The sequence below is a fragment of the Silurus aristotelis genome (assembly GCF_946808225.1).
Source record: "Silurus aristotelis genome assembly, chromosome: 29".
NCBI lineage: Eukaryota > Metazoa > Chordata > Actinopteri > Siluriformes > Siluridae > Silurus > Silurus aristotelis.
Window position 1 is genome coordinate 1,142,713 of NC_139602.1, and position 27,500 is coordinate 1,170,212.

General features: G+C 43.1%; 2 protein-coding genes and 1 long non-coding RNA gene across 8 annotated transcripts in view; 1 reads left to right on the forward strand and 2 right to left on the reverse strand.

Moving 5' to 3' along the window:
* The first annotated feature begins 417 nt into the window (after positions 1 to 417).
* On the forward strand, positions 418 to 14,437 carry armc2 (armadillo repeat containing 2). 4 transcript variants are annotated; one of them, XM_083535702.1, is made up of 18 exons: positions 418 to 560; positions 1,980 to 2,218; positions 2,300 to 2,372; positions 2,452 to 2,578; positions 3,945 to 4,089; positions 5,861 to 5,916; positions 6,111 to 6,224; positions 6,522 to 6,712; positions 6,796 to 6,898; positions 7,007 to 7,239; positions 8,246 to 8,391; positions 9,051 to 9,150; positions 9,843 to 10,131; positions 11,847 to 11,969; positions 12,105 to 12,218; positions 12,330 to 12,462; positions 13,144 to 13,283; positions 13,591 to 14,437. In XM_083535702.1, exons 2-18 carry the CDS (start codon positions 2,016 to 2,018, stop codon positions 13,731 to 13,733), a joined length of 2,433 nt encoding a protein of 810 aa, XP_083391828.1. In that variant the 5' UTR covers positions 418 to 560; positions 1,980 to 2,015; the 3' UTR covers positions 13,734 to 14,437. The 4 variants fall into 4 exon arrangements, with proteins under 4 accessions (XP_083391828.1, XP_083391829.1, XP_083391830.1 ...); XM_083535703.1 differs by having other exon boundaries at positions 5,864 to 5,916; XM_083535704.1 differs by having other exon boundaries at positions 2,455 to 2,578.
* On the reverse strand, positions 7,590 to 8,377 carry LOC310722921. Its single transcript, XR_014532543.1, has 2 exons — positions 8,244 to 8,377; positions 7,590 to 8,206 (listed from the first exon to the last, which is right to left on the reverse strand). It is a non-coding gene; the product is annotated as an uncharacterized lncRNA (long non-coding RNA).
* A 426-nt stretch (positions 14,438 to 14,863) lies between the features above and the next one.
* Positions 14,864 to 27,500, reverse strand: part of sesn1 (sestrin 1) — a 28,927-nt gene continuing 16,290 nt past the window's right edge. Inside the window, exons 1-10 of one of the 3 annotated variants that reach the window (XM_083535720.1) lie at positions 19,320 to 19,576; positions 18,222 to 18,287; positions 17,940 to 18,137; positions 17,661 to 17,843; positions 17,354 to 17,584; positions 17,127 to 17,274; positions 16,936 to 17,048; positions 16,656 to 16,846; positions 16,421 to 16,565; positions 14,864 to 16,334 (exon numbers count right to left, since the gene is read on the reverse strand). In XM_083535720.1, the coding sequence (XP_083391846.1) occupies positions 16,248 to 16,334; positions 16,421 to 16,565; positions 16,656 to 16,846; positions 16,936 to 17,048; positions 17,127 to 17,274; positions 17,354 to 17,584; positions 17,661 to 17,843; positions 17,940 to 18,137; positions 18,222 to 18,287; positions 19,320 to 19,421 (1,464 nt within the window). In that variant the 5' untranslated portion in view covers positions 19,422 to 19,576 and the 3' untranslated portion in view covers positions 14,864 to 16,247. Of the gene's footprint in view, positions 16,335 to 16,420; positions 16,566 to 16,655; positions 16,847 to 16,935; positions 17,049 to 17,126; positions 17,275 to 17,353; positions 17,585 to 17,660; positions 17,844 to 17,939; positions 18,288 to 19,319; positions 19,577 to 27,500 lie in introns of those variants that run through there. The other 2 variants (XM_083535719.1, XM_083535718.1) reach the window with 2 other exon arrangements.

The following is a 27,500-nucleotide window of genomic DNA, read 5'->3' on the forward strand; positions in this document are numbered from 1 at the left end:
TGTAAGTTCAGTAATGACTGAATGTGAATCTCTGAGCCGTGTTATTTTGTGTCATGATTTTGTTCAGAGGTCAAACCACAATGGATCTGACACATGCATGGGAAAGAGAAGTTGCTCATAAAATATGCAAAGAGCATGAGTAAATAGCAACGCTCACGTCGGAGCATGGGGTTTCGACACGCCAGGATGAAATGTAATACGTTCTTGGCTTGCCAATTGTAAATGTGATTTGCATCTTGATGTATTTGCATGTTAATAATAGAGACTGTCACTTCACTTAACTATACTTCATTTATAATGGAACTTTTCTGAGGAACTGCATGAAAAATCCAGGTTCCTGAATTGACTGCAATGTCCAAAATAATCCAATGGTCCAATAGACAATATTTAAACATTCTGTCTGTCTGTCTGTACCTGTTTCAACATTCAGCTCTTGCCCCTCACGTGCACGCGCGTCATGACGTCATCACCGGTGAGTTTCCGCGTGCACAGTGTTCCTGGAGACAGAGTAGGAAACGGACACAACACCGGCTTACAGTGTACAAATAAAACCCAATAAGGTAAATATCAATATTTAACACGTTTTAATAACATTAGTAGTAGTAAGTGGGCGTGGTTTCTGCCGTCTGTGAAATGATTTCCTATCGAGCTCCTCTGTAGCGCGAGACCACCGACTCGTGCACCGTGTTTTGGAGGAATATATATATATATTTATATAAAAGACCTAAAATACAGTGTGTAGGTCTACAAACCATCACCAACTTCTTCTTCTTCAGTACTACTGCTTTCTCTTTTTCTTAAAAAGTCCCTCACTCTTTTATTATTCATGTTTGTTATTGTCGAGCTTGAGTTCCTGCGACCAGGGTGCACGCGTTGCTATGGCGACGCGGCGCGTGAACGCGCACGTGTCCGCGTGCCTCGAGCTTTAGCAGAGCTCTTTTCTTTCTTTTCTTTCTTTTCTTTTCTTTTCTTTTCTTGTCTGTCTATTGATTTATGTATGCATGTATTTACTTATTTGTTTATTTTTTTATTAATTTGTTTATCTGTCTGTGTCTGTATATTTATTTATTTATTAATGTATTTATTTGTTTTATCTATCTATCTATCTATCTATCTATCTATCTATCTATCTATCTATCTATCTATCTATCTATCTATCTATCTATCTATCTATCTATCATCATTTATTTATTTTAATCTATTTATTTAATGTTTTATTGTTTGTTTTTTTACTTAAAAATGATGAAATATAAAGTGAATTAGCTCAATTTGTCTCTCAATTTGGTCTCTCTCTCCATCTCTTTCTCTCTCTCTCTCTCTCTCTCTCTCTCTCTCTCTCTCTCTCTCTCTCTCCCTCTCTTTCTCTCTCTCTCCCTCTCTTTTTCTCTTCTCTCTCTCTCTCTCTCTCTCTCTCTCTCTCTCTCTCTCTCTCTCTCTCTCTCTCTCTCTCCCTCTCTCTCTCTCTCTCTTTCTCTCTCTCTCTCTTTCTCTCTCCCTCTCTTTCTCTCTCTCTCTGTCTCCCTCTCTCTCTCTCTCTCTCTCTCTCTCTCTCTCTCTCCCTCTCTTTTTCTCTTTCTCTCTCTCTCCCCCTCTCTTTCTCTCTCTCTCTCTCTCTCCTCTCTCTCTCTCTCTCTCTCTCTCTCTCTCTCTCTCTCTCTCTCTTCTCTCTCTCTCTCTCTCTCTCTCTCTCTCTCTCTCTCTCTCTCTCTCTCTCTCTCTCTCTCTCTCTCTCTCTCTCTTTCATATTCATGGTCATACCCGAGAATCAACACTTTTTCTTTCGTTCAATATATTTTTCATCAATTATGATTTCTATGGAATGTATGGTTCTGCAAAAGTATGTGCACCCTCCGATCCGGACGGTACTGATAAATCCTACGTCACGATTCTGCCATATGATGAGAAGTTCTATAACCATGGGATGATGACTGACGGAGATATAATCATCTTGATTGTCTGTTGTTTCTCGTATGGTCTAGACGTAGTGTCTGGTTAAACCGAACCGTCCTGCACACATGGCCTCTGTGGAGCGTAAGCAGGAAAAGCAAGGACCCTTCTATCTGGGTTATGACACCAAAAGACCGACGAGTGCAGAGATAGTGATGGAAGCCCGGCGTTCCCTCAGGACTCTGCAGACACGGCGGCCCTTCACCCCACGAGAGGAGCACCGGCAGCTTTTCCCAGGATCCCACGACGGAAGACCGCCGTCCACATTCAGGTTTTTTTTAATTTATTTTCGAAACCTGCTTCGATTGAACATTTCTTGTTTTATAATTCCTGTTTTTTTTTTTTTCAACAGTCTTCATGCTAGAAATTTCGAAGTTCCGGATTCCAGGCCGAATTCAGGGACTCGCCTGTCGCCTTTGGAACACGTAAGCCGATTTATCACGACGCTTCTGTCTGACGAGGTGAAAAAGCTACATTTTAACAGGCTTTATTATTACACGTCAGAAGCCCGGGTTGCCACGTCCTCCTCCGGATGAGCGTACGGACCGCAGAGGTTCAGGAGGAGCTCGGAAAAGGCTCGTCAAGGCACGATCGCTCACGCTGGAACTCTGTACGAGCCAACACTCAACCGGTGTGTGTGTGTGTGTGTGACATGAAATGAAAAAAATCTATCTATCTATCTATCTATCTATCTATCTATCTATCTATCTATCTATCTATCTATCTATCTATCTATCTATCTATCTATCTATCTATCTATACACACACACAAACTATAAGGTCAAAAGTTTGTGGACACCCAACCACATTGAGTCTCTAATTGCTCATTATATGGGATGGAGTGGATCTTCCATATCTTCATGGAGCTGGCTTTGTGCACAGGGGGCAGGGGCATGGTCATGGTGGAACATCTCAAGTGAAGGGAAAATCTCATGCTACAGCATTATGGGAACATTTTGGGGAAGGAGCACAGATTGGCCTTGGAAAGTTGGGTGTCCCAATACTTTTGTCCATACAGTGATGTATCTAAAGCATTAGAGATTAAACAGGGCCGAGCGTTGGGAGCGTGATAGTAACTAGAAACGTCTGAGAACCAGCACCGAGAACTAAACAAGGCAACGGGTCGAGGAGAACAAGTCCGAGTCGTTCTGAATAAGAGAAAAGAGTCCTGCCACAATACTTCTGTCCTCCATTCAGTTCTCGCTATTCATGTGTCAGCCCATTGTAAAGAAAGACCAAAGGCGGCTTTTCAGCGTAACCCTGCTCCCCGTCCACGTCCGCCCTCTTTAAAAGCCACTCGGACAACTGTTTAAGTGCGTCACTCGCTCGGCGGAACGACAGGATGAATAGACGCCTTTGTGGCCTCCGTAATAAGCAAATTTATATCAGTAGTATGGGAACAATAACGGCCAGTCAAGCCGCGTGCGTAGGAGTTCACGTCCTCGGCTTATAACTCACTCGCCGCTCACGCAGTCTCACCTGCACCGAGAAATCCGATCCAATCTGATTCCACGGCGAGGCCAAAAGTTTTCGGACGCCCGCCTTTCGGCCGTTTTTGTCTTTTTTCTTTAAACTGTTAATATAAAGCGGGAAGCGAAACATATTTGAAGGCAGATCAAATCTTTTAGATTCTAAAATCACAGATTCAGTCTTTATAATGCATAAGGTCGACACCGTAAGGTTGCTATGAACGTCCCATTTCACATGGAGTCTCTCCGTTTTCTCTTATAATAACTTCAAATCTTCTTTAGGTTTTGAGGAGATTTGTCAGGCACCGATGTAGACGTGAGGAGGTTCTGACCCAGTCGTCTAGACGTCCCAATTTGTCAAACTCGGCCATTTTTCTTGTTTTGGACACATCAACTTCGACAAAATGTTGCTGAGTAATAAATATATCCACCTGCTTATAGGTGCCATGATGAGAAGATACTCAGTGTTCTTCATAATGTTTTACCTGGTCGGTGTTTACATATTTTTTCGTGTTTATATTTCTGTAGCTCCTCAATCCGTGGGTGTTCACGCGCCAACCGTGAGTATGAAGCCGTCCCATCATGTGTACACCAAGTCCTCACATCCCGGTCACAACCAAGAAAGAATGGAGAAACCCTTAAAAATAACCACGCAGACAACAACCGAACACAGGTACGCATTTTCACACAGTGCCAGCGTGTAACCAAGCCAGCTCCATTAAGATCTGCTTTCCATAGGTTGGAAGTGTGTAGAAGATCTTAAGCGGCCTGATATAGAGCCTGCTATCGAACACCTTCAGGATGAATTGGAACACCACCAGTCCGTCCCAAATTTTCCACAAAATCCAGTGGAACGTCTTTCCAGAAGAGCGGAGGGCGAGTGGTATGAGATCAACAAGCCATTCTTACGGCGAGGTGTCCGAATACTTTTGACCATGTAGTGTATTTGGTTGATCCGTGAAACTGAAGTGCAGAAGAACTCCAGAGTATTTACATATTCACAAATCCTATTTGAGACTAAAACTAAGGGAGGAACCCAAACTCAATGCAGGAATGATTTATGGAGAGTCGGAATTGCATAATTTAATCGCACGTTGGTGTGTCCGAATACTTTTGGCCTGCATGGTTCACCTGGTTTTGGTGTAAATATCCAATGATCAAAGCTGCAACTTTTCTCACATCTCTGTGAAATTTGGATGGCGATTTTAAACTGTACGGCCAAAAGTTTGTGGACACCTGACTGTAGGATCGTGTTCCAAAAGGTGTTCAATATGGAAAAGAACCACATCCAGTGACCGGTGTTCCTCCTTCTTCTTCTCTTCGGATCTGCCCGCTTCATCTCGACGCCCTACCTCTTCAATTGTGGAGACCGCTCTGTCTGCTGCTAGGGATGGTTCCAGATCCAAAGATCCATGAAGCAATGGAACTGCAACGAACGGGTTGCTACCCAGATGAGGATGAGGTTTCCTTTTGTGTCTGGTTCCTCTCGAGGTTTCTTCCTCACAACATCTCAGGGAGATTTTCCTTGCACATTTGTATGTAACCTCTGTGTAAAGCTGCTCCGAGATAAAAGATCAACTGAATTGAATTTAGAGGTGAAAAGTCGGGTGTCCCAATACTTATGGCCGCACATTGTATTTTAGTATCGGGTTTATACACGTTCTGAAGAACTCTGCATTCGATTTCACACATCTCTCATCCTCTCTTTCTCTCTATCTGATGATGGAGCAGTATTAGATTATGAGTGCAGGCTGCTCCGTTTGGCCACCAGCGTAGTTTCGCTGAAGACTCGAGCGATGAGATCACGTCTCAGACTCTTGCACTCCATCAACAATGAGGCATTATGAAGTCATTAGCAGAGTCATTGTCATTGTCATTAGTCATTGACAGAGCGTTCGTTTCTTCTCGGGAGGGCGTTTCTGAAGAAGCACGTTGACTTTTATAGCATGCACAAGTATCCGCCGTATCGCCGTGGCACAACATTCGAAACAACAAGCTTCACCGCGACGTTGTAGGAACGACTCGGACCCCAACACGCAGCCTTGTGGTTTCCTGTCTGCTGCATGCGCCCTTTTTTTTTGTTTTTTTGCTCTGACCACTTTGCATGCGTTCACATTATGCAAAGCTGCAGATGTTTCAGAGATTGTGAGCAGTGAAGCTCATCGGCTCGATCAGACACCATCGGAACCGTCCGGTACACTTTATTAGGATACCAGAACACCGCAACAGAGACACCTTGTGGCAAGTTTGGAAAATGTCCAAAAAGATTGTGAACACCTGACCAAACCCTATTCCACATTTAATCTCCATTTGCTCTTGTAATAAGCTCCACTCTTCTAGGAATTATTGATTGTTTGTGGAAAAACGCCATCATCGACACACCTTTCATCTTTTTCTGTCGTGTGTGTGTGTGTGTGTGTGTGTGTGTGTGTGTGTGTGTGGAGTAGATCTTCACGGTCCAGCAGCGCTGACTTTTCCCGAGCCAAAGGAACACCACCAGGTCAGATTCCTCTCCACTCTCCTGTGATCTGGTGATCCATATGAACCCTAAAGATCCCAGCCACACACACACACACACACACACACACACACACACACACACACACACCCCCTTCTCGTGCTATGTTCCACTGGTGTTTTTTTTATTTATTTTTTTATTAATGGACTTTTGTGGTCCGTCTGTTCTTCTGACAGACGCATGGCATGGACGTGGAGACGCCGCAGGAGACGATGGCATCGATGACGAATCGCTCTTCTGGACCAACGACGTGCTTCCCGTGGTGCAGACGTTCGAGTCGGTTGCTCCGGGTGATTATAAACTACACCGTGTTCATCTGATTAAACCTAAATACTGCGTGCGTACGCATTTAAGCTCACGTATGTAGAAGACAAAGATCTGCTTTCCATTGGTTATATGTGTGTGGAAGATCTCAAACACCTTTGGGCCTCCTAACTTCCCCTCCTACATCTTCCCTGAAGCTTATTATAAGTGTACTTAGTGTACTAAGATACTTCAAAAGAAACCCATTGTGTAACTACGTTATGGCGAGGTGTCCACAAACATTTGGCCTGTATATGGATTTTGAGAGAGTGTTTTTGTTTTAGGAGGAACCGTCGCTCCCGAGACCATCGAGCGCCTTCGTGAGGCCTGTAGAGACCTCTATAATGTCCTGCTGGAGAAAGGCATGCTGGGAAAGCGGTTGAAGAGAAGGTCCTACGTTCTCCGGGCGCTGTTTCGACTGATCGATTTGGGATCAGACCCGCTGAACCTCACCCTAGCTCAGCTCATACTCGCGGTAAGGACGCGACGTTGAGGACGTACCGCGCTTCTCGATGGCAAATCTACGATTTTATCAGCGTTTTCTGAATGTCGTTCCAGCTCGAGGTCAGCGGGAACAACCTGCTGAACATCTGCAAGCTCGTCTTCAAAATAAGCCGGAGTTCCAGAAACGACTTCCTGTTCCAGGATGACCCGGTTATCGGTGCGTGTCTGTTTCCCGTGTAACTCATTCACTCTGATCAGTCATTAACTGACTTTCATGGTCTGCTTATTTTGTGTGTGTGTGTGTGTGTGTGTGTGTGTATATCAGATTCCCTCCTGTCCCTAATAGATGATTGTAATAGCGGTGGAGAAGCAGTGCTGTACTGCATGGGTTCCTTAAAGCTCCTCTCAGGAAACAGCTCCCTCGCCAGGTTGCTCCTGGATAAAGACTTCATCGCAGTCTCGCTACGGCTCTCTGAGCGTCTCGTTCAGTTCTCAGACCCTACAACTTGCCCTACTGATCATCACACACACACTGTAGCCGGGCACATACTGGTGCAGGTGTGTAGTTTGCGATCGTCCGTCTTTCGTCCTTTACATCTGCGCCTTTCAAACCAACCACTGTCTAATATATATATATATCTTAGGGATGGTCTGATTCATTGATTCGCATCTGAACATTGACATAAAAGCTTTTTGCGTTGCTCAAAACCAATCTATTATATAGTAGTCCAGATTAACATGGCAGAGGTAGAGCTGTATCTGCGTGCAGACAGAACAGGAAAAGAACGTCTGGGTTTTATGTCTTTCGTTTTTTTTCTACTACAGAGGTGTGTGTGTGTGTGTGTGTGTGTTTGTGTGTGTGTGTGTGTGTGTGTGTGAACGGATCCATGAGTTAGAAGTCAGACTTATTTATTTTTTTTTTAAATGCAGTATCCGGTTGTGATGAATGGAATGGAAATCGGATCGCAGTCGGGGGAATCGGATCGCATCGGTAGCTGCTCCATATGTAGCGTTAATGCATCATATTGTTGGCTCAGTTATGGAGATGCACATGTATGTGTGCATGTATAAAAACAATCACTTCTATCCCTGAGTGCAGAGAGAGAGAGTCTGATCAGAAAAGCTTGGATATCATCAATGTTTTCCCTCATGAGGTTTTGGAAGCAGTGGAACAGGGATTTCGGGGAAAAAAAAACCAAAAACCCCGCCTAGACATTTCTCAGAATCGAACCGAACCGGACAAAATAGAAAGGGTGGAGTCACCCAGGATTCCTAACACAGGGCAGATTGTTTCACACTCATTTCTTGGCTTGTCTCAAGTCCCCCCCCCCCCCCCCCCCACACACACACACACCCTTGTATCTATTAAACAGCACTTGAAGGCTGTTTTTGTCTACAGGACGCCATTCTTTTTCTATAGGACTAATACGTGGGTTTATATCGTCCTAAAAAGCTTAAATTCAGGTGGAAATGCAGCGTTGGTGCTTCAAACCTCTAACACAGAGATGAATTTGTTCTGTTTGTTCTGTCCCCCCCCCCCCCCCCCCCCGCCCTTTCATTACAGGTCACATCGGCTCTGCGAAACATGGCCGACTTCCCGGAGTCCCGTCCCTCTTTTCTGTCCAACGACGTCTTTTCTAGATTGTGCGCAGTCATGGATCGTCACCAAGAAGACCAGGACGTCTGCCTGAATGTATCCAGGATATTCAGGTAAGAGACCTTGTGATCAATGAGGTTTTTAACAGAGATCGAAGGCAAAAGCATGAGTGATGTGCGTGTCAAAAGTATTCTAACCCATTTCTAGTATCTGTATCGTTTACGTTTAATGCAGAACGACTTACAACTGAGGGTTTAGGGGCCTTGCTCAAGGGCCCAACAGTGGCAGCTTGGTGATGCTGGGGTTTGAATCCAAAGTCCAAAGTCTCTACCATCTCCCTCGCAAAGAACCATATGTGGCTCTTTGCCTAAACCGTTCCCACAGTGTACACGACATCTTCACACAAAGCCATCTCCATGAAGATATGCCTCCATGGGTTGGATGTGTGTGCAAGATCTTAAATGGCCTGCTAGAGAGCTTAAACACCTTTGGGATAAATTGGAATGCCAACCCCTCAGACCTCCTAACTGCCTCGTCTTCATCAGTTCCTGACCTAAACGCCCTTGTGGCTGAATGACATCTTACAAACCTCCACAAAATCTTGTGGAACATCCTTCTAGAAGATTGGAGCTCTATAGCAGAGATAATTAAAACGAAATATGGAATGGGACGTCCAAAAATAAGTCCATGTAGCGTACCAGGCAGTTTAGCAGTAAAAATTTGTGTGTGTGTGTGTGTGTGTGTGTGTGTGTGTGTGTGTGTGTCTCTCCAGCAAACTGTCCTCCTATGCTGAGTGCTGCTCCGTTCTGGCCGAGACACCGAGCTGCTACAGGCTATTTTTATCCCTGTTGTGCAAACACAGCAGGAAACAGGTGAGTCCAGCCAAAACATATGTATATTAAATGCACACACACACACACACACACACACACACACACACACTTGCTCTACTGAATAGACCAGTGTTAAACCAACACGCATAATTTCACCCCCCACCCCAAAAAACGTGCAAAGACATAAACACACCCACAACCCCTTGTTGGAGGAACATACCGTTCTTTGTGACTTTCTTCCTTTTTTCCCCTCTTCGTGTCTCCTTCTATTTATTCTTTATTTTTTTATTACCAAGACAGGACAAAACAGCTGGACACATGACCATAAGATCGATATGTGCTTCTCCTTGAACATCCAGTTCCACATTTAGTCTCCGTTCGCCCTTATAATAAGCTTTCACTAGAAGAAGAAAAGATGTTCTGCTAGATTTTGTGCAGATTTGTGAGATCTTATTCATCCACAATGGTGTTATTGAAGGTACTAATGGAAGCGAGGGGGCATGGGGTGATGTTCCAATTGATCCCAAATGTGTTCAATAGGGTTCGAAGCTCTATAGCAGACTACTCAAGAGCTTCCCACCTGTGGAAAGCAGATCTCTGTGGAGGTGGATTTGTGGATGTTTGGACCTTCTAGTTTGATTGAACGGAAAATTTCATATATGCTTCTACTTCCAATATGTCCTCCTGTGTCCAAAAACGTTTGGTGCATCTCTGTTTTTTTTTCTCCCCAGGCGCTCACGGTACGTCTGCTGTTCACGTTAGGAAACCTGGCGGCAAGGAGCAACCACGCCAGAGAGACAATGTATGAGGAGGAAAACACCACAGGGGTCCTTCTAGAGCTTTTCCAGAGCTACCTGCAAGTCCCTGAGAACCACCCACACGAGGAAGAGGTGAAGGAGGAGGAAGAGGACATCCTGATCAAGCTGATCCGAGTGTTGGCGAACATGTCCATTCACCCCGGTGTAGGCTCGGCACTCGCAGCTAATACACAGTGTGTGGAGCTTCTAATGAAAGTGATTGGTAAGCACAGAATAATCACACACACACACACACACACACACACACACACACACACACAGAGCTCGGCCTTCAGCCAAAATTCACTTTAGGTTCTGCGTGAGACTCTCCGAGCCGGCACGGAAGGACGAGGCAGTTCACACTTCCTGCCTCAGATAAGCGTAGACTATTGTCTAATCAGCGTTTATTTATTTATTAATTTACCCCCCCCCCCTTCCCTCCTCTATCTCAGACCCACACACACTCTTACGCTTCAACAGCAAATATTTTAGCGATCGCAGGTTCCCGGCAGCGATTCCCAGCATGCACGGCGCTCTGAACCAGAAGCGTCTGACTGTACAGCTGTCATTTCCCAGAGACTGTTTTGATAAACACACTTTCCTATTCTTCGCGTATTTCCGAGACGCAACAACAGAGAAACGGCGTGTGGTTTTTTAGGTGCAAAACCGAAACCCACTTTCAGTCCTTTTTTTTTTTTTTTTTTTTTTTTTTTTTTTGTGCACATACTGGGTGTAGGGTGAAACGGTGAGTTCTCGCTTCCTGACGAGAAGAAAGAAAGATGAAGTTGATATCAGCTGTTTGTTGTTTTATTTCGAGCGATTTAAAATCTCAGCCATTACTGGGAGATAATTCTGTCTGTCTGTCTGTCTGTCTGTCTGTCTGTCTGTCTGTCTGTCTGTCTGTCTGTCTGTCTGTATATATTTATCTATATACATATAGATTATATAAATATATATAATATAAAAAAGATAAATAGATGTACATATATAGGTATATAGACAGAAAACTCTTACTTGGAGGGTAGACGCACGTTATAGATGTTTATATATATATATTTATTTATATATTTAGGGCTGTCAGTCAATTTAAATATTTTATTGCGATTAATCACACGATCGTCATATGAGTTAACTTGATTAATCGCACATTGTTATCTGTTCTAAATGCACCTGAAAATTAATACTTTTAAAGTTTTTATTATTGTAATCAACATGATCATGGATAAATATGGTGCTTTATGCAAATGCATGTTTATTATTAGTGAAACAAAACAACATCAGGACACCAAAATTTTGCCGTGTTCCACACGGACGGTTTTGATTGCCGGACGCCCGCCTCGTGGCGGATTTTTCTGTGGATTTTTTAAATATAGATATACCTGAGTAAAGAAAGGATGAAGGTATACATTTTTTTTTTTTTTTTTTTTTTTATAAAAATAGTCAAACGAGTTCGCTCTCACACATCTGGCCCTTTTGTCTGCTCAATTAAAACATCTTCCTGTTTTCAAGACGATCAAAAGGAAAAGAAAAAAAAAAGATCTAAAACCAGATGGAAAAAGAAACCGAGACAAACACACGTTCTCGCGTGCGCACTTGCGCGCTGACAGAGAAATCGACAACTCAAACCGCACGTCTATATTCGTCACGGATGCCGCGTTCGTCTTCTCGTTCAATATCAGGACAACAAGACGCTTCTGAAACCGCTCCCAAACCACCCGAAAGATTCCGCCGTTCTAAAGCGATCGTTCGCGATATTCAAGCTGCGACCGGTTTAGAGCGTGAGCGACCAAAAGTATTCGGACACAAGTTGTTTTATATACCGTCAATATTTATTTTATATATAAACAAATTATTTTGGATTTTTTGTATATTTCAACGAAAGATTTGTTCTGATTTTGAACAATGGACGTTTCTTTTCTTCTCGACTTTTTGTTTCAGAGCTGCGGTCTGTGGACGAGAGTCCCGAGACGGTTGTGAACGCTTTAACCGCCATCAACAACCTGTCCTACGTCCAAGGAGAACGCTCGGTCGTCCGTCTCCGGCACGCACACGTCTCCAGGTGTAAGAGAACAAAATGTGTTTATATAACAGTCATAAATAATCCGTGTGTTATATAATAATCATCATATTATAGTTGTGTGTGTGTGTGTGTGTGTGTGTGTGTGTGTGTGTGTGTGTGTGTGTGTGTGTGTGTAGTGTTGCTGAGGCTGTTATTAAGCTCGCGCATGGACGCAGTGTTGGAGGCTACACGTGTGTTTGGTAACCTCTCTCAGATAGAAGAAGTACAGAGTTTTATCATCGGGAATAAAGGTGTGTGTGTGTGTGTGTGTGTGTGTGTGTGTGTGTGTGTGTGTGTGTGTGTGTGTTATACATTAACACTAACTGGATTTGCCCGTGTATGTGTGTGTTTTGCATCACTAGTGCACCAGTTCATCGTGGCTCTGCTGGACTCGAAGAATCCGGACATGTGCTTCTCGGCATGTGGAGTTCTCACCAACCTCTCAGTAGATCCCAAGAACAGAGTCATAATTAACCAGGAAGGAGCCATACATAAGTAATTATATATATATATATAACTGCAGATCTTCATTTTCCTTACGCCGTCTCGTTACATCTCGAATTCCTGCCGCACCGAATCGCACCCAGAGATAAAGTAGTGCCGTCAGATTACATTTATTTCCAGGAGAAAGGCAGTAGCGCTGTGTCTTCACGATAACGAAGCTGTTGGAGATATCTCCTGGTGCTCTTTCTCCTTCTAGTTCTCCAATTTGCCTACAAATTCACCGTATTCACCGAAATCCACCAGCTCAAGAAGATTATTCGTAAATGTCCACAATGTCCAGGTGTTTACGCAGTGCATTCGTTTAGACGACGCCTGAACTTCCAGCCAATCAGAATCGAGTATTCGGACTGATCGTGGTTTACTGTATATACGCTAGCGATTAGCATCTCCACGAGGGATACCGAAGCGATTTGCATTAATTTGATATAGCCAGACGCTTTCTTTTTCTGTTGTGTCTGCAGGAAGATACAGCTCTACCTCTGCCATGTTAATCTGTATTCTATGGAACTCTCAGGACACGCCTCGGTCTCCTCGAAATAAGGAGGAATCGTCCTGCGTGGAAAATATCTAATATTATAATAGTGTATATGAGTGTGTGTGTATGTGTGTGTGTGTGTGTGTTTATTTTATATATATATATATAATTTTTTTTCGGTTGTGTGTTTATTGCAGGTTGATCGATTGCCTGCGGGATTTCGGCCCTCAGGACTGGCTCTTGGCTACACAGGTTTGTCAGACGCTGTGGAACTGCACTGAAGACACCGAGCAGGAACATGCACAAGAGCTGCTGGAGATCCTGAGTCTCTATTCAGGTACACACACACACACACCTGTATTTATATCATTTCCAGAATTTTTCATTAAGATCATGTAAACTTTTACCTCACAAACTTTAACCTTTTGGCTCGTCCAAAATTACAAAAATCTGTACAGACCAGAAGCCCATAAATATTGGCACCCTTTCCAAAAAAAATTGCATTTGTTGTTAGTGGACATCAAGAGAAAAAAAGTTGGGTTCTACACGAAGACCTGGTCACTCAACAAGCCTTTTCTTCACCTGATCATGAAGATCTTGATAAAAGTATGGTTCCACCATCTCCTTCTCTCTTCAATTTCCAGACCAGAAGGCTTTGAAGTGGCCTTCAAGCGCCGATATAAAGGCTTACCAGGAGGCGTGCTGGGAGCTGAAGTTCTTACCTGTAGCCGAGAGGCTGATGAAACGCACAAGGAGACACACAACCGTTCCCAGAAGCCATCAGTGAAGTACGAGAGGATATTTAATGATAATAGAAATTCAGGGTATAGACTAAGCGCACTTTATCTTTTCATAATATTCGAGTCTTTGAAGGATCAGAACATGAAGGACCATCTGGTGGAACCATGTGTACAATTCAAACTTAGAACCACACTGACCCTCAGAGAACTGTATTGCCAAAAGTATTGGGACACTTTTTTTTTCTTTTTTTTTTATCACTGAATATTTGCTTCTTCACCAAACAGTTCTCACAAACTTGGAGGCACACAATTGTACAGAAGGTCTGTGGATGCACGATTTTCCATTCCCTTGAACTAGGAGACCCTAAACCTGTTCCAGCATTCCATCTGCTTTCCATGTGGAAGATCATGTGTGGCCTCCTGTAGATCTCAATCCCTATTGAACACCTTTACTAACGCCCCTGAGAATTTCATACAATTTGACAAAAATCTAGTGGAACATCTTCCCAGAAGAGTGGAGCACATTATACAGGCAGATGAAGATTAAACACATCTTATAATCAGGTGTCCACAAAGTTTTGGCAATACAGTGTATATTATGAATTTAATTCAAATATTAGAAATGTGCAACATAAAGAAAGACGCAAGTGTGTGTGTGTGTGTGTGTGTGTGTGTGTGTGTGTGTGTGTGTGTTACAAGATTGTCCTTGGAATTTAAGTCATACAAAGAGATTATATATATATTTTTTTTATTATTCTTTTTGAAACAATTCCCCTCCCCCACCACCACCTCTCTTCTTTCCTTTTTTTTAAATCAGTATCTGAAGGTCAATTAAAAAGAAATTTAGAAGGAAGGCCATTGTTTCTTACTATTATATTTATATATAATATATAAAACTGTCTGTTCCACTCTTTATCATAATTTTTCTCTGCACTTTATTGATTTTTCCACCTTTTTTCCTTTTGTTTTTATTTTTATTAAATTCTTTATGAACCTGTCACCGTTCTCAAGGTAGTCATCAGGGTTGATAAAAAAATCTAATAGAACAAATTCCCTACTAGCCCACAAATAATAATAATAATAATAATAAAAAAATATATATACCTTTTTTTTTTTTTTAATTAATTATTCCTTTTTTTTTTTTTTTTTTTTAAGAAATAAATCACAGAATCTGTAGTCCTTAAAACATTCACACGTTTATTAAAAAAAAAAAAAAAATTGAAATTGAAATTCTTGGCGAAAAAAAACCAAACAAAAAAACAAAAACACCACAGGCAGCGTTTCGATCATCGCTGCAGGGGGTCAAGTATCATCATTAATCATCATCATCATCATCATCATCATCGACCAGACGATACGATCCGGCTGAAGAGCACTTCTAAGGAGATAAACACCACAGGAGGTATTTCTCTTTATTATACTGACAAAGAAGGATTTTTTGTCTTTTTTTTTTTTTTTTTTTTAATATGATGACCATGTGACTGAGGGGGAAAAGGGAAGACAGGTAAAGGTGAAGGGGTTAAAGAGAGGGATTATGGGTGAAGGAAGGATGGAAGGAAGCACATCACATCATCAACAGGAAGACTGGTTTATATTGTCGATAATCCATCGATCTGAGTGAAGCCAGGAAATGGTCACTAATCCCCCCCCCCCCCCCCCCAAAAAAAAAGGCAAATAAAAAAATTTACTGAACACCGGCTACATTTTAGCTGAAGCATTTTTTTTATATATATATATCCAAAAAGTGCTTGTTGATATTTTTTTCGGCCTGAAATACCAAAAAAAAAAGAGGCTATGATAAGATTTATATATAATATATAATTTTTTATGTATTTTATATAAAACACATCGGTAACTAGAGACAAGTGGTAGTTTACAGTAAACCAAAAAACAATGGGCTCAGACAGCTAATTCTTTGCAATCACTTCCTACCACACACACACACACACACACACACACACTTTTTCATCCCTCTCTCGCTCTTTATCACACGTCCTACACGTTAGCTTATGAAATTGGCAATGATTCGGGTGTTTTTTTTTTTCTCTCTCGTTCGAGAAAAGCAGCATTCAACAAACAGCACTTCAGAGCTTTCAGATCTCCGGTGCTTCACACGTTTTTTCCCCTTCTAATTCTTTTTTTTTTTTTTAAACCACACAGCTGCACAAATGCTCTTCTTTAAAAAAAAAAAGAAAAGAAAAAAGTAGAAAGGCATGATTAGTGCATTCTGCTTGCACCGATACTGGAGTTGGAGTCGTGCGGTTGTCCTGTCGTCTACAAATAAAAAAAAGAAATGATTTGAGGAGCATCTTCCATCATGTGGATGCATTTCAAAATACTAGCGAGGTCTCGCCTCTGAGAGAAAAAAAAAAAAAAGCTCAGTCTGTCTCAGTCTCAGGTTTATCCCATGAAACAGCACCCTCTGCTGGTGAGCCGAGTGAGCGCATGTGCTCAGATTTTTTTTTCATCCCGTACAAAGGCGATTTCTTCACTTCTGGTCGTTTTTTTTTTTTTTTTATCTATATAAAAATCCAACAGAGTGAAATTATATAAGAGACACTTCATGTCATATAGCGCGTGATGGCTCTCAGAGCGTAGAGCAGTTCAGCCTGCATGCGCGCTTCCATAAGAAGCAAATTGACGTGGACCTGCAGGAGAGACGAGAAAAAAAAACGTTTCAGCAGAAGTTATCAAAAGCGCGAGACAGAACGAGGTCACGGAATCGGGTTCGAACCTTCTCAGAGTGCTGGAACTGCCTCCAGAAGCTCTCGTACATCCTCTTGGTGGTCTTTTCTGGGCTACACACCATGGTCTTGATGTAGACTTTAAAGCTGCTGTCCAGCAGCTCGTTGATCTCACCGTAATCGTAATCGTCATACCTGAGGATGAAGATGAGGATGAAGGTTCATTTAAAGAAACGCATTTGGGGAAAAAAAAGCGTAACAAAGTTGGATTTTCCGAGGACCCACCTGATCCCGAACATGCAGTGGATGTAGTTCCAGATGGCGCGTCGGAGCATGGACGTGTCGACGCCCTGGTGCGTGGCCATCGTGTTGTACGTGAGATTGAAGGCGATCTGGAACTTCTCGTCCAGCAGCTGGCCGACGTCCGGGTACAGCCGGTTCACCAAGGAGAAGCCGTGATCCTCCCAGCTGTAGTCCTGACAACCAGATCGAGCTCTGAGATCAGTCCTTCCATCCGTCTCATTAAACTAATACAATCGGACTGAAAGGTGCACCGGTTTTTTACCTGCACTCTGAAGGTCGGGACTTGTTCTCCTCTTCTGGAGAAGTCCTGGTAGCCGTAACTGGGGTCCTCAAAGTGCCGGGAGACGTCCCTGGACGGCACGCACTCCTCATCTCCTGCGGGGTAAAACGCGGCACGGTTCTCATTGCGGTTCTTATTATATTCGTACCTCCAATCCATGTAGTAATTCGTACCTGATGTGGAGACGAGCATGCTCTCCTTCTTCTCCCTCTCGAACCGCGTGGCCATCTCCTCCTGACTGGCCTCCTCTTCATCACGACACTCCTGCAGCTGCTTCATCCTCTCCATCAGCACTTCTACCTCACCCAACTCCTCCATCTCCTTCACACACACATCCCAAAGTTCAGACTAACACAAGAACATCTGGCTCACGAGGAAAACCTGAAGTTCTAGCGCTTACCTGCTGGCTTCCGAGCGTATCCTGTAGAGCGCCGTTGCCGTTGGCGATGTCGCACATGCAGTAGCCGCTGAGCGAGGGCGGTCTGAACGTGTGTCCTCCTTCGGCGTGGATGTCGGGCGTGATCCCGCAGCCGAACGTAAACGAGGCCAGGGAGTGGTAGTGTGTGAGCAGGACCACGGCGTGGATCAGCTCAGCTAAGGACCAGCTGTGCTCCTCGGCCTTTAGCAGGTTCTGTTCCATCAACAACAGCGATTAATTTCACACCCGCAGCGACGCCGGAAAAATCCGCACGCTAAACCTCGCCTACCTTGATGTGCGTCTCCGTGAGCAGCCACGGCCGATGAGCCAAGATCTTGTTGAGTTCTCCCAGGGCTCGGAGCTTCTGCGGCGCCCCCTTCAGGCCGTTCAGCCACTTGGGGTCTCCTCCGACCTGCAGGAAATCGTTCACGTGCAGATTGACCAAGTACGAACACTGATGTCTGGCGGCGGCCTGCGGGAGATCGGGGGGACAAAAAAAAAAAATAACGTGTTCAGACACGTTTTCGTCTGATTTCTCACACTCTGAAATCAAACATCTCCACCTTACCATTATGCCTAAGTAGTGCCTGTAGTGGTGGGACAAGGGTCCGTCCATCTGAAGCAGGTAATGCTGAGTCTTCTGGAAGCAGTCCAGGTAATGAGGATGGAAGCCCATCACCAGGCAGATGTTATCAAGCCGGCCGAGTGAAAACGCGTCCTCGAATATCGTTTGCGTCCTGGTGTCCACTTTGCTGATTTGAAGGATCTGCAAGAGAGAAAAAAAAAACATCGACATGAGCTGGAACGAGGACCGATCGGAGAATCTCGACGTGGGGAGAACGAGTCTAACCTCTTTCTCTGGGATGAATCTGCTCGGTCCGTTTCCCAGGGGCCTCGGGATCCGCACGCCCAAATCCTGTAGAAAACAGAAAACAACAAGATGATGATGATTTTCTCAGGTTAGAACAAGTCACCATCCATCTGGAGGTTCTGACTGCACTCCACTGTTACTGTCTCACAAACTTCATGATCAGGAGGGCGGAGGGATGATGGGAAATTATACCAATTAAATAAAAAAAAAATAATAATAATAAAAGAATTAATAAAAAAAAGGAAATAAAAAAAAATAAAAACAAATGATCATATGTAACCTCAAACAGGTTTATACCTTTTATATATATATTACACACACACACACACACACACACACACACACCTCATGTACCAGCCGAAACGAGCCAATTAATCCTAATTAATTAATCAATTATATATGCGTGTGCAGACAGACAGACAGTCAGACAGACAGACAGACAGACAGACAGACAGTCAGACAGACAGTCAGACAGACAGACAGAATGAAGCACTCTGCAATGTGAAATGTATCACAGGGATAATAAATTGGAGGGGAGACGGACGATGTTTTTTTGTCCTTTTATTGTTACAGCACTATAAGTGAGTGAATGAATGACACCTCGATCAGAGTCTCTGATAAAAGCAGAACAAAGTCCCTTTTCCTTGGTCGATTTGCAGGAGAGAGAGAGAGAGAGAGAGAGAGAGAGAGAGAGAGAGAGAGAGAGAGAGACGCAAGCCGAGGCAGTGAAAGTAAAGAAAAAAGAAGGGAGAAGAAGAGAAGTGGTGCACTGCAGAGAGAGAGAGAGAGAGAGAGAAAGAGAGAAAAAGAGGAGAGAGAAAGAGAGAAGAGAGAGAGTGGGAGAGGGAGAAGAGAGAAAGAGAAAAAAGGGGAGAGAAGGGGAGAGAGAGCGAAAAAGAGTGAGAAGGGGAGAGAAAGAGTGAGAAAGAGTGAGAAGGGGGGAGAGAGAGAGAGAGAAAGAGTGAGAAAGGGAGAGAGAGGGAGAGCGCTGTGCAGGAAAAACTTCTCGCGACCCCTCAAGTTGTCCGAGTGCAACCAAAATGGGACAAAAAACCCCAATTTCTTTCTCCTTCTTACCTTCCTGCTAATCCTTTCGCAGTGAGTGCAGATCTTACACAAAGCTGTCATGGTAAGAGGAGTGTTTTTCACAGACTCGTTATCTGCAGACGCGTGTCTCATCGTGTCCCTGGTTTCAGATCAGACTTTTTGTTCCTCCAGACATTGGCTCTTGGAAGGGTTTTGTCTTTTTGTTTGTTTTGTTTTGTTTTTGTTTTCTTCCCCAGCCAGCTGTTCAGAGATCCAGAGCAGAAGCAGAATACCCGACTCTCATCTGGCCCTGCGGAGCTAAATAAGAAGGCGTGTTGGAGCGACACGCCGCTCCGCCAATCGCGTTACGAAAACAACATCCCACCGTCCAATGAGTGTCGACGTGGGCGGGGTTTCGGGTGTGAACATGTCGGGGGAGCTGACCGACATGAGCAAAAAAAGCAAACAAAAAAAAATCTTTTTGTTGCAGCACGTCTCAAAGATCAAAAAGCGTTTCGACTTATTTATAGATTTATCTGATAGAATTATTTTATTTTTATTTTCGTTTTTATTAGAAAAATGTAACCAAGAAATCAAATAAAAAGGAGTAAAGAAATAACAAAATAATTTGTTTTGGCACACAAAAGAAAAAAAAGATACTCTGAATCGACTTGGTATCGCAGGAAATGCACAAAATCTTTGCTGTTTGCTGCGACATGATGTCATACCTTCAGCCCGAAGTGAAAAACAAGTCCAGATCGGTTCCCCCTGCGCTCCTTTTCTGCTTTTCTTTCCCTCCGTCTCTCCGTCCAGAGATAAAGTCTATCGATGTGATTGGATTATTTTCTGGAAATTATTCACCCTCCCCTCCTCCACCACCACCCCCGTCTCTTCAAACAGGACAGAAATGGACGCCATTTCGAAGGTATTGATAGACGCTCCTCCGATCGATACGCCTTCCTCTAAAAAAAGAGTGGACTTTGTGAGTTCCTCTTATCAGGAGCAAACAAACCTGCTCGTCTCCAAGGTCCGAGGAACTTCTTAGTTACGGAACTTTTTTTTATGTAAGATCGGATCGAAAAGTTTGGTGGATCAGTTTTCTTGAATCGGATCGAATGGATAGAGACGGAGATCTGAACTGATTTTAATGGAGCGTGATTTGAGAAGATACGTGACGTGAGCTTTTGCATACTGGACGTTCTTCCACTGTCACACAGCACGAGTGATGGAGAGTCTATTCAGCATGTTCATTGTTTTTGTGGGTCCCCCCCCCCCTCCCATCCTCACACACACACACACACACAGTTTCACAAGGGGGTTGGAGGAGGGAAACGAGCCTCTCATGACGACAAGCCCTCAAACCTATACGAGATACCAGGCAACGGTTCTCCTGAACTGTGTGTGTGTGTGTGTGTGAACTTTTTATCAGGTGAAATCTTTGGCTTGTGGCTTCACTTATGGAATTCAAATCCTCTACGAAATGCAAACGTGAAAGACGGAAAGGTCGCCCTCCGAGCGCTTTCATCCCGACGCAATCAAAGCCTCCAGGTGTGAATTAATCTCGTCACGTCTCGCAACCGTTTTTTAGTGCTCGTCCCGAACGAGATAACGGGGGGGAAGAGGAGGAGGAGGAGGAGGTAACAGCTACTTAACCACAAAACTTCGGATGTTCAACAAGTGGTAGAAAGAAAAGAAGAAGAAGAAAAAAAAAAAGTGCCCTGGCTTCGCCCTGCTCAGAACCAGTTCTAGCCTGACCTATCAGAGAGCCGAGCGAGAGAAAAAAAAACAGACTGAGGGAGAAATAGAAAAGCAGCAATGACATAAGCCTAGCAACAGGGAGTCAGCCAATCACAGGCCAGAACAACAGTTTCAGGGTCCAATCTGGTTTTTTTGTCTCTCACTCCCCCACTCTGTTCAAGTTCCTCTACCAGGAGGGAAAAAAAAAAGAAAGAAAGAAAAAAAAAGACAAACTTCAGTCTGCAGCTGTGTGACTAAAAGTGTGTATAGTCTCTATATAGGAGCACTAAGGCTTTGTGTGTGTGTGTGTGTGTGTGTGTGTGTGTGTGCTGAGAAGGCAAAAGAAGTGGTGGTGAACCTTAGACTATATGGTGTGACAATATAAAAATTAAGAAAAGGAAAAAAAAAAGAGGAAGAGAGAAAAAACGAAAAACAAGGATCTCTCTTGTTCTCTCTCGCTCTTTCTCTCTCATGCTTTTCTCATGCTGTATTGTAAAGCCAAAAGTATTGGGACACCCGACTTTTCCACCCATACGAGCTTCTTCTCCAAACAAACACGACTCAAAAACACGTCCACAAAAAGTGCACCAAGCTCCATGAAGATCTGCTTTCCATGGAATGGATGTGTGTGGAAGATCTTCAGTGGCCTGCTCTAGAACTCAAACACTATTGGGATGAATTGGAACTCCACCTCATTCCTCTTCACCTCCATCGGTCGGTTTCACAGTTGCTTCAGAAGTCCATCATTTGATGCAGTTTGTTCATTCGCAGTTATTGTAATCATAAGTTTGTGGACACCTGACCATAAGGTTGTTATGTGCTTCTTTTTGAACATCTCATTCCACATTGAGTCTCCATTTCTCTTTCAGGAGATAGAAAGAAAGAAAGAAAGAAAGAAAGAAAGAAAGAAAGAAAGAAAGAAAGAAAGAAAGAAAAAAAGAAGGAAAGAAAGAAAGAAAAGTCAAAGAAAAAAAAGGAGTATAAAGACAGAAGGAAAGAAAGAAAATGGAAAAAAGACCAAAAGAGAGGAAAAAATGGAAAGAAAGAAAGAAAGAAAGAAAGAAAGAAAGAAAGAAAGAAAGAAAGAAAGAAAGAAAGAAAGAGAGGAAAAAGACAAAGAAAAAAGAGAGTAAATACACAGAAGGAAAGTAAGGAAATGGAAAAAAAGAAAGAAAATGGAAAAACAGAACAAAAAAAGGAAAAGGAGAAAGAAAGAATACAGAGAGTAAAAAGAGAAAGAGAGAAAAAATGAAAGAAAATGTAAAAAGTTAAAGAAAGAAAGAAGAAAATGAAAAAGAGAGAAAAATTTATGGTTGCAGAAGGTTTGGAGGAAACCCTGAGAACCAGGAGGAAACCCACATGGACCCATAAAGAATGTGAAGTTCTGTATTGTGGAAAAGGTGGAGGCCTGAGGAACGCTGCGTGTTCGGGGAAGCCAAAGTTCCCGTGGATGTTATTTTAAAAAGCAGAACTCACAGCTGTCGCAATACATTAACAACGCAGCGGGTATACACACACACACACACACACACACACACACACACACACACACACAATACAGCATCCAGTAATACGGGAGAAAGCAAAGAAAAAAAGCGCCTTCCTCTGCTATCTTTAGTGCTTAAACCTTGACAGCATGGGATTGCTCAACAATAGCCACACACACACACACACACACACACACACACACACACACACACACACACACACACACACCATGTTGGAGCAACCTTTCTAACATGTATGTGCATTATGTAATACGCTGTAGGTGTTGCTTAGGATAATCTCGAAAGACACTCAGAAATAGGAACCAGTTCTCAAAAGATTGCTAGCAGCTAATTCGATCGTAGGCTAATTTGTGGTTTTGTTTACGCTAGCTCTGGAACACGCAGTTGCTGTGAAGTTAAAGCGGGACAGAAAGTTCAGGACTAAAATAAATAAGTCAGTAAATAAATAAATGTTTTCTTTTGGTAGTAAATTTACCACAAGAACTGTTCTCTCCGGTCGGTCTGAATATTAGATTTTAATTGGAGGGAAGTTCAGGTGTGTGTTTTTGAGAGGTAGCGAAATTGGAGAGAGAAAGAAAGAAAGAAAGAAAGAAAGAAAGAAAGAAAGAAAGAAAGAAACAATTAAGAAAGAAGGGAAGAATGGTTTAAGAAAGAAGGGAGGAAAGAAAAGGAGAAAGAAAAATGGAAGAAAAGAAAGCAAGAATTGAAAAGAAAGAAACAACACGAGTAGAAGGAGAATAAAAAGAGAAAGAAAGAAAAATGGAAAAACAGAACAAAAGGAAAGGAAAAGGAAAAGGAAAGAATACAGAGAGTAAAAAGAGCAAGAGAGAAAAAAGGAAAGAATAAAAGAAAATGGAAAAAGATAAAGAAAGAAAAAAGGGAAGAAAAGAACACGGATAGAAAGAGAATGAAAAGAGAAAGAAAGAATGATGCCTGATGATGGGGTTCACAGCTCTATAGCAGGCCACTCAAGATCTTCCATCTTTAAGGAGCTGGAACAGTTTTGGTTCCGCCCCCTCCAACTTTGTGGGAACAGTTTAAAGAACATCCACAGACATCAGGGTGGGCAAAAAGGGGGTTGTTCCAATACTTTTGGACACGCTGTGTATATTTGTGTAGATCCTCACTCTCGGCTCTCATCGTTGACGTGTGCGTTTACCATCTCAAGATCTTCCACACAAATCCGACTAATGGAAAGCAGGTCTGCATGGAGCTGAAACAGGTTGAGTTGAACAGGAGGGAAAATTTTATAGAAGTCGGGTGTCCCAATACTTTTGGCAATATTATGTGCATGTACATTTACATTCATGGGGCTTGAGGGTAAACTGTAGCGTTAATATTTACCGGGAAAAAAACAAACAAAAGTACGGGGTGTTTGAATAAGCGAGAAACGAAGGGGGCGGAGCTAAAGCGGTAAATTTACGCCACTTTGTGTCTGTTGCTTTGAACCCGTGCGTCAGGGGCCGGACTCTGAATATACTCACCGCCGCGAGCGTGTTTGTCTAGCGGTTAATTAATAACCGACCCGTAACCCCGTTAAACCCAAAAGAGCAGTAAGGGGGGGGGGGGGGGGAAGCAGAATAAATAATAAATAGTTTATTTATTTATTTGCTCATCATTTGAACCTTTTTTTTTTTTTTTTTTTTTTAGTTCTTTAGCAGTACGGTGCAAAACACGACTTTTATTCCTGTAGCGGGCAGAGGTGAGGTGTGCGAGACGCTTTCACGAGAAAAAAAAAAGAAATGCTGAGGTGGCGGAGTTCCGCAGTGCGACATCGCAGGTACACACGCCAAAAGTATCGGGACGCCCCCCCCCCCCCCCCTTTTGAGGGCCGGCTCATGCGACAGAGCAGCGGGAGAGATATCGAATGTGGATTGAAGAAAAAATTATAATAATGTGATTTAATAAAATTTGATAACATTTATTATATATATATATTTAGTTATTAGTAGATGCACTTTATTTATTTATATAACCAATAATTTGTGAGCAGTATTTTCTATGCAGATCGTTTCTCGAGCGCGTTCTCTCAGCGCCACTGCTGTCCAGAGGCGTCACATACAATACAGATTAACATGGCAGAGGTAGAGCTGCAATTTCTAAAAATGCACTTAAGTAAATTGATGAGTCGCTGTCTGTCTGAACCGAAGAAATAGAAGATACACTTTTCCACAGTTAGACGCCAATCAATGTTTCAGAGTGTAGAAGGCACCAGAGCTCATTCGCAAGTGAATACTTATGGCATTCCAGGGTTGTTGTTTTTGATAAATATACAGACTTTTCTAGAATTCTGTTTTTACTGTGGGTGAAACACCCCGAATATCCTCCCCTCCCTTTCTCACTTATCAGTGTATTTATCTATTCATCCATCCATCTATCCATGTCAGGGCAAATGGAAAAAAGAAAGACAAGAAGAGAAACAGGTTCTGCAGGCTTTCAGCTTCTGCGCTGAATAAAACGCAGGAGGAAGAAATAAACAACTTGCGGAAAAACAACTGCAGAAACAATATCACACATACATCACGTAATTACATTCAAATACTATTGTAGTTACAGACAGACAGACAGACAGACAGACAAACTGCTAGCCAGACAGCCAGCCAGACATAGACATGGAGAGATAGATAGAAAGAATGCCACATAGACAGACAGACAGACTAACTGATAGCCAGACGGACAGACTAACTGCCAGCCAGCCAGTCAGATAGATAGATAGATTACTGTATTCTGTATAATAATATGTTGTAGAAGTTGTAACATGGATTAATTAAATGTGATTTTAAACATCACTGATACACTGATTAAACAGCAGGTGATCTGTTTCAGATATGTTATGTATCGCAGTGTCCTCGTCCCCGTCCCCGTCCTCATCCCTCCACCTGAACCCTGAATGTGTTCTATAACCTTTGTTTCACGGGTCAAGGTCTTTAACTATCTAAAGTCGACTCTCCTGTGGGACTACGAGAGGAAACAGTCAGACAATGAAGCTTCTGAACTCTCACACACACTCGCACACAAACACACACTTCGCCACAACCTGCCCAGTCAAAAAGCCATGATCACACATTCACACACCCACAACCCACACAATAAACACACACACACATACATTAAGCACCAGCTGAAAACACAGTAGAAGGCGGCCATCCAGTCTGGACAACTGGAGGAACAGATGGTCATCTCTCTTCAGGTCAGACTCCGGAGTCCCTGAAGGGTTTTCATGAACAAACACTAGTCCATGGCAACGCATTTTAGCCCTCAGTTACTTTTCTAAGCCTGAGCACCTCTGCAGAACGATCGGATCAGAAAACAGACGACTAGAGTCGAGCGGGACTAAACGCTCTTATCAGACGTCTGATCCGCGCAGCAGAACCCTGAATCCGTTAACAAGCCTGAGCTTGCAGAAGGGTGAATTACAAGCATATACCATACGCTAGACCTTCCGTGGGGGGGGGGGGGGGTGTTCTCTTGGCAGAACAGACCATTATTTCTTACTCAAATGTATAATTAATTAATGTATTTCATTCCTGCACGAAACAGTCACATGACCAGCATCTTTTGCGGGGGTTTTTTCGCCAAGAAAAAGCATGATTTGGGGATCAGATCTGTGAGCCACTGCTAGAAAAACTAGAAAGTTTCATTTCCTGTTTACAAGCTATGGGGTTAAGAGTGTTAGTGTGTGTGTGTGTGTGTGTGTGTGGGGTGTGTGTGTGTGTGGTCAAATAAAGGGAGAAAAATAAGGTTTATACCTCCTCACGTACCACAGCCTTGTACACGTGACCTTAATCGTGTTTCTCTAAAATCTAGGAACAAGAAATGGACCATATTGGCAAAAGTATTTGGACACCAAAATCCTCATGCTTGAATGAAATCTCCACAAGATCTTGAGAAACGTCTTCTCAGAAGAGTGGAGCTCATTATAAGAGCAAACGGAGACAGCCAGACAGACAGACAGACAGACAGACTGAACAAAACAGACAGACAGACAACCTGAACAAAATCTTGCACACACCAAACTTACGTTTAGGTGTCCACAAACCTTTGGCAGAATGAATACAGGAACTGTGTATATTTTATTCACGTGTTTTGTACAGCGCACGTTTTTTAAAACATTCAGGACGCGATTCTTTTCTTCCTCGCTCATGTTCGAGTATCAGCCCCTATTTTTTTTCTGCCTCCGTCCATTCTTCCGTCGTTCTTTCTAAGAAAAAGGGATGGTGCTCTGCGTTTTTGGCCGCCCGTGCACACTCTCGCCTCTCCTCGGCACGTTTTTGCGTAGTTGTGTGCAGGGAGGAATGTTCAGCGGTCTTCAGGGGAAACTGGTTGGATGTTGTCTTCTTGTGAAAGTGTGTGTAGGGTTGTGGATTGTCTGGTTGATGCACAACATGTGTGTTAATAATATGAGAGATGCCTGGTGATGGGAGAGGGTTGAATGAATACGATGTTCTTTATAACTTTGTCCCTGATGAACGATGGCTGATGTGGCAAGGAAAAACTCCCTGAGATGCATAAGGAAGAAACCTGGAGAGGAACCAGACTCCAGAGGGAACCTCATCCTCATCTGGGTCTGTCTATTTATTACAGAGAAACGATGTTGAGGTGCAATGATGGAGATCAGATGTAAACTGTAGTCAGTGTAGCAGACTGTTGATATTAACTACAGTCCAAATCCAAATCCTCAAAGCTCCTGTGTTACTCTGTAATCTCATGGATCTTCAGGCTGTTTATGAGAAACATCTCCAGCTGCAGAGTCGAAGAGAACATCATCCAGAGGCAGACCGGGACGAAGTGGGCAGATCCGAGGAGAGGAGCAGGAACAGTGGTCACTGAAACCTCTGGAGATAGTCCGGCATCTAATAGACTGAAGATGAGACAGTCTGATAGTCTGATAGTCTAATAGTCTGACCGTCAGACTGTCTGATAGTTTGACAGTCTGATAGTTTGACAGTCTGATAGTCTGACAGTCTGATAGTTCGACAGTCTGATA